The sequence below is a fragment of the Stereum hirsutum genome (genome assembly GCF_000264905.1).
Source record: "Stereum hirsutum FP-91666 SS1 unplaced genomic scaffold STEHIscaffold_11, whole genome shotgun sequence".
Classification (NCBI taxonomy): domain Eukaryota; kingdom Fungi; phylum Basidiomycota; class Agaricomycetes; order Russulales; family Stereaceae; genus Stereum; species Stereum hirsutum.
The window spans coordinates 1,250,497-1,257,505 of NW_006763141.1; the positions used below are offsets into that span (position 1 = coordinate 1,250,497).

At 48.4% G+C, this 7,009-nt stretch overlaps 1 protein-coding gene across 1 annotated transcript; it reads left to right on the plus strand.

The window, feature by feature from the left end:
• Nucleotides 1-6,279: 6,279 nt before the first annotated feature.
• Nucleotides 6,280-6,753, plus strand: STEHIDRAFT_159191 (uncharacterized protein; the record flags this gene model as incomplete). The annotated part of the gene is made up of 4 exons (XM_007306562.1): nt 6,280-6,354; nt 6,406-6,436; nt 6,493-6,631; nt 6,702-6,753. The coding sequence occupies 4 exons, from the start codon at nt 6,280-6,282 to the stop codon at nt 6,751-6,753; spliced, it is 297 nt and encodes a 98-aa protein (XP_007306624.1).
• Between the last annotated feature and the right edge of the window lie 256 nt (nt 6,754-7,009).

A 7,009-nucleotide genomic window follows, 5' to 3' on the forward strand; every position in this document is an offset into this window, starting at 1 on the left:
AAGGGACGGAAAGTACTACAAGGGCGGAAAGTACTACACCGATGAAAAGTACTACACCAACAGAAAGTACTACGAGGGTGGAAAGTACTACACCAGCAGAAAATACTGCGGCAACAGAAAGTACTAGGCTGGCAGAAAGTACTAAACAAGGGAAAAGTACTATACCAGCAGAAAGTACTACAACGAGCAAAAGTACTATACCCACAAACCAGCATTGCGCACTTTTACTAGCACAGTACTATACCATAGTGCCCCAGAAGCCTCAGTACTCTAAAGTACTGAGACGAGTCACTTTACTGAACCCTCTGGTTTCAATGGCTAAGTATACTACGCCTTCCTTGATATATCAAGGAGGTGGTGAACTTCAGTGACCTTCTCAGGTGCTCTGATTTGGAGTAGACGCCGCCGACATCATCAGCGTGGGTGTGGATCAGAGCGAGAGCGAGACGCTCACTCGCTCTGGTATGAATAGGTGCCCCTTGACACGTCGCGGTTTCCACAGACGTGTCGGAGGTGATAGAAAGGTGGCCGGGGATGGAATATATATGACTCGATTTGTCTTGTACGAGGGAGATGGGAGGCAGTACCGAAAGGGACTGCAAAAGAAATGAAAGGAAGGGAAACAAAACGAGATGGAGAGGAGCATACCTTGTGTGGAAGAAGTCCGAAGAACCCGCTGTCGACGTCTACCATGGGTAGCAAACTCTTCAATGTCATGCTCGAGCCAGTTATCCAACTCACGAGCAGCCAGCCCGTGCTACGCACGGGGCTAGCCGCTAGCAGAAGAACCGCTTGAGTAGAAAGGAAAGCTGGACGAGAAAAAACCTGAAGGGTCTTCCTCGAACTCCGGGGTCGAGGCGCTATTGCGCCTCACCCCTCCGTTCTCAGACCGGTCAAATGTCAGGAACAGTGTATTGAGCACTTTGAGAGGTATAGGGTAGCTGATCACATCCGGTTTTTCTTGGACGTCTACCTCTTGATACATAGAGCATATACCTAACGGGGATTGGTCTAAAAATCCCCCAATTATATTCAGAAAAGCAAACACGTTGCAGAATTGGCCATTTACAGCCAAAAACCGATGTTTCGCATTTTTACTGTATCACACAGACCAGTTATGACATTTTCGATGACCCATAAACCTTTAATATGATGTATCCTAGGCCTGTACCATACCGCACCACGATCACACTGCATTTGAGAGAGATCTGGACCATATACGCCCCCAATACTACCTGTGCACCTGCTCCCCCATCAAAAACATGGTTTTTCTTTTTCCACCATCTACCAGTGGCCGTTCTTGTGCTTGAATAATGTTTATATACATTTAAACTAAATTACCACAACAAGAACGGTGCCAAAAACGCGTAAATTGGTGTTTCTGTGATTATACTGTGGCCCAATACACTGTTTTACCCCCTCAGCGCCCCACAATTAGTGCAGGACCATTTTGACCAATGTTGCACCGTAGATCGACTTCCCAAACATCAAATTATATTGTCCAATCATCACTTCAACACCACCAAATATTCTAACCATGGTAATACCCCCAGGGTAGATGTTCTCCTCCTCCTCCCCTAGACGCAGCACCACTACCAAGGCCACGATCATTGTTTTTGTGTCCGGTGTGCTCCCCATCACTTAGTATTGATATAGGACTACCCATGACAGCAAAAACCAAGGTAATCGAACCGCTATATCCCCAGTTCTGGCCTGCCCACCCCCTTTCGCCGTGATAGGGCAATATCTTGCTGACCGTTCACGCTATAACTTCGGAACAAATGGACTGAATCCTTCAAAAATCGATTTCCACCATCTTATATATTTATCAATGTTTATCTGATAGTCAGAACTGCCAAAATCGACCTCCTTCATGTTGCCGTAATCGGGCCACAATTTACGTTTTATATGTCAATTCCATCGAAATGACACCCGGCAATGCGATCCGTTTGTCCTAACTCACAAAACTTGCAGAATTACCAAAATACCCCCAGATCACCCCGTTTCCCCTACCGATCTACCCCCAGGTATCCAGTACCCCTACCCTAGCATCCCCACTATTATTCTACCATTTTTCCGTATTTTTATCGGCCACCGTTCTATCCCTATTCACCCTACGATCATCCCTGCCCATATTCCCCATTTTATCCCTACATAACCCAGCCCATTTCACCATATACGCCCTACCTACCCGCCCTACCCATCTCCAGCATCCCTACCCCATCACCCTGGGCCACCCGGCCACCTAGAACCACCCCCCGGCCGCCCCAATAGCCAGCCCAGTACTGGCATTTAATATTATTTTCCTGAGGATCAATTGTAAAGGAACTTCTTCTTACTAGCAGGTAGAATTATAATTATGCTACATGTACTGGTGCCAAGAAAGGTGCTGCCAAAGAAAGTGAGCGTACGTGAATGCGCTTGCAAAGAACGAAGACAGAGCCGTAGTTGTCCTCGGCGGTTGCTAAAGGGAGCGCGGTCATCGTTTGTAGTACGCTGCGACTACTTAGTAGTATAGGTCAGTAGAAGGGGGCGTAAGCGAGCAAACAAATCTCGGCAGGCGGCAGGTGATGGGAGGATGGAACCGCCACGGCCTGGAGCGTTTTATCGATAGGGTTGATGGGGCCGACCGTGCTGGCTACGGGTACCGTTGAGCGACGATGAGGGGATGAGGATGCGAGGGCGAGGGCGAGGGCGAGTACGCTGTTAGCAAAGAAAGAAAGAGGGGGCGCAATGGGGTTAGGGGAGAGTGAGCAAACCAGCGAGAGAGGGTGGAGGAGTGGCGTCAGAAGATGGAGGGAGTGGAGAAGAGGGAAGTAAAACTGGGAAATGGAAAAAACGCGCTACGGTAACGATGTGACGTGACGTGACTCTTCGTGACGACGCGCCGTGCGTGCAGATTGGGCTCTCGGAGTGTGGCACCACTGCGTGGAGGTGCCGTTTGAGTTACATTCATGGCCTCTGAGGGCAGATTATGGAGTGGGGCTCGCAGAGACAGTGCTAAATGCATGGAGAGTGCAAAATATATTTCAAAGTAAAAAATGTATGCATTTTGAGTCATGTACATCTATATACAGTCATGGAATCATTGACCACTTCACGAAGAGCCGCGAAGCGGCCCAGAAAATATTCTGACTTGTACCTCGTAGCCTTTACACATTACGCATGAGCTGGAGGGTGGTTGTAAGAGCTACTGGGGATTTGTTTATGGTGAAATTGAGAGGGAGCAAGTGAAGGGCGCCGGAGAGTGTGGCAAGACAGGGAGTGTGGCGCGACGTGACGGAGGCGCGCTGGATTGTGTTTTGATGCGACCGGATTGTGTTTTTTTGGATAGGAAGGTGTCTGCGCACCTGGGCGCTTCACACCAAGCTGCCAGCCAGAATTCCGCCGAAGGTGGGACGACGCCGAAAAAACACGCTCCCGATAATCAAAAACACAATCCAGTGCGGGCGCCTGAGGGGTACGCGAATTATACGCGAGGCGCCGTTCATCAATCTTATCTATTCGGGTGCCGTTACCGGGTGTATCTCATGGCCATCAAAGCTGTCACGCCGTGGAATTTCGAGGGAATTTCGAGCGGTTCTCATTGCTGCAGGACCCCTCCCCCAAGACATACAAACCAACTACACAAGTGCCACAAAAACACGATTCCGTCACAGACAAGACACTCCCGGCACTTACCGCGTGACAGGAGCGTGTTTTCCCCGAGAGAAGGATACATCGTTGGTATGTGCCGTCCTACACCCTCAAACACAGAGGATGGACCATACACACATGAGAGCAAGTCTCTGCGTGTACGGCCTTGAACTCATTCGCATTATACTATATACACCCCTGAACTCTTCAAGATGTGACGAGCAAGAGACAAAGGCGGGGGTACGTACATGTTTTCGAGAGCCGTATCATCCTATCTTCAACACCAAGGTCTGCCTGTGGGAGACTAGTACTAGTACCAGATCGCATTTCGCCGGTGGCACCCTTTTCCCCTGGGAAAAGGTCCCCGAAAAGGCAGGGGAAAAGACAGTCTTTTCCGATGTAATTACGTGACGGAAAATATTTTTATTTTCAGCCCCGGAAATGTGATAGAAAAGACCGGCTTTTCTGGCACGTTTTTCGCTCTATTGTTCTCCGCGAAAACTCTCTGTTTTTGTGGAATAAAAGCCTTTGTTTACCACCGGGAAAACACAGTCTTTTCCCAGAGTCAAAGGGCTCGGAAAATGTTCACTTTTCCGATGCCTTTTCAATCACTCAAAAGGCAATCTTTTCCAGGACTCAAACACAGCCTTTTCTTGAACAAAAAGACTATCTTTTTGGTGTGGTAAATGTCGTGCCCACTTAGCGGGCACGCAGCGCCCGCCTCGTGCCCACTAAGCGCCCGCCTTGTGCCCACTACGTGCCCGCCTCGTCCCCACTGTGCGCCCGCCTTGTGCCCGCCTTGTTCCCACTATGTGCCCGCTTCGTGCCAATTTGCACCCGCTCTGTGCCCACAAGCGCGTTTGAGACCGGAGAGAAGGAAGCAAGGACTGGCGGGTTTGGCAGGCTCAGTCGACTCACTAGCTTTACCCACCTCATTCGTAGCTGAACCGGGCACAAATACATACAGTGGCGCACAAAAAGAATGCAGGTGGCACTGTGGCCCCGACCATGATCCGAGTTTTTTTCAGTCATGCTATATGATCTTGCTTGGCTTTTTGCATCATAGAATGGGCCTATATGTGGTTCCTTCAGAATGCGTAAGGTCTGTATGATTAGCCATAAATATAGTTATAGAATGCCTGATTTGAATATAATCGTTGATTTTCTGATATATCTGCTTGCACTTGGAAGACCTCATCAAATCAGATGAACCAAAGTGTTTAAATGATATTCAGAAGGTATATTACAAGATTGGGTATGTGACTGGACAGTATAAAAATCATGTGTGATTCTGGCTAGGAGAGACATTCTTGCAACAAAATGCAGATATCATCGTAGTGTTCCAGAATATGCAGGCTATACCATACCCTACTATACATAACCCATGACGAAGGTACAATGTAGGATGGAATCATTCATAGGGTATTTGGAGTGGTTACCACTGCTACTGTGTCTTCTGCAGGCTTTTGCTGCTCCCTGCATTTGTTGCAAAAATGTCTCTCCTAGCCAGAATCACACATGATTTTTATACTGTCCAGCCGCATACCCAATCTTGTAATATACCTTCTGAATATCATTTAAACACTTTGGTTCATCTGATTTGATGAGGTCTTCCAAGTGCAAGCAAATATATCGGAAAATCGACGATTATATTCAAATCAGGCATTCTATAACTATATTTATGGCTAATCATACAGACCTTACGCATTCTGAAGGCACCACATATAGGCCCATTCTATGATGCAAAAAGCCAAGCAAGATCATATAGCATGACTGAAAAAAACTCGGATCATGGTCGGGGCCACAGTGCCACCTGCATTCTTTTTGTGCGCCACTGTATCTTGCTTAGATTGCGGTGGTAGATTGCGGGCACGGGCGAGGACACAGTGGGTACGAAGCGGGTGCACAGCGGGCACAAGGCGGGCGCACAGTGGGGACGAGGCGGGCACGTAGTGGGCACGACATTTACCGCACCAAAAAGATAGTCTTTTTGTTCAAGAAAAGGCTGTGTTTGAGTCCTGGAAAAGATTGCCTTTTGAGTGATTGAAAAGGCATCGGAAAAGTGAACATTTTCCGAGCCCTTTGACTCTGGGAAAAGACTGTGTTTTCCCGGTGGTAAACAAAGGCTTTTATTCCACAAAAAGAGAGGTTTTTCGCGGAGAACAATAGAGCAAAAAACGTGCCGGAAAAGCCGGTCTTTTCTATTACATTTCCGGGGCTGAAAATACAATATTTTCCGTCACGTAATTACATCGGAAAAGACTGTCTTTTCCCCTGCCTTTTCGGGGATCTTTTCCCAGGGGAAAAGGGTGCCACCGGCGAAGTGTCGATGAGTCTCACTGTCTCTCACTGTGGCCCGCGCGCGCGGCTTGCCCGGCAGCTTTCAAAGTCCGCCAATTTGCAACGGACATGACACTTGGGAACGCCGGACTCTGGAGACGTCTTTTCGTTCGAACGCGTCTTCTGGAGATGTCTTCCAGTCGGAAACACTTATCCCGCAGACGTCTTTTGGTCATAAAAGCATCTCCAGGATATGTCTTTTTGTTCGAAACACTTCTTCTGGAGACGTCTTTCGGTCCGAATTCGCGCTTCTCTCACTCTCATACCAAACATGTCGATTTCCCTCTCCCCTTGAGCGAGAAAATGTACGCACCACCGAAGACGTCTTTCGGCAGAGCTCCTGCCCTCTGCATCCGCGCTCCGAACGCACTCGCGCCCGTAGTGCACCCTCCGCACTTTGGCGAGGCCGTTATCTCAAGAACGATCTAGGACAATGTATTTCTGATCGTTTACTACGGAGGTGCGTCCCATCTTCTCATTCTGTTCTCGGACTAACTTTTGAACTTGCATATATAGGAGAAGAGCACATCGAGAGCATATACGCTCGAACGCCGCGCCATGCTCCTGTCGTCTCTACAAAAACCTCGCGAGGGATTCGAGGGCTGAGATGGGCTGGCACGGGCCTTGTCGGAAGTTGTAAGGAAGAGAAGAAAAGGTACGTACACATTCTGTTCATCCTATCATACATCCAACCGCTGCTACACGACCGCTGACCTCGAAAACAGCCTCCACACCTACTCGAATTCATCACCGACAGTCTCCAAAACCTCATCGTAACATGACGCGCGTTGCCAGCATCTGAACGTTTTGCTTTTGATGGGCCAAGGCTCGGGACGGAGCCACTGGAGGTACATAGGATAAGCGAAAAAGAGCAACGACAAGGAGACTGGGATAGCTAATTAAACAAACGTACGCACTCTAGCTTACTACACTTCCTCTCTCCTCAATTTTCTATAGCACCTCCGGTGCTCGTACATTTTGTTCCACATTGCTTTTTCTTCTCATTTCGTTCCGTTCTATTAAAGTCTAGCTA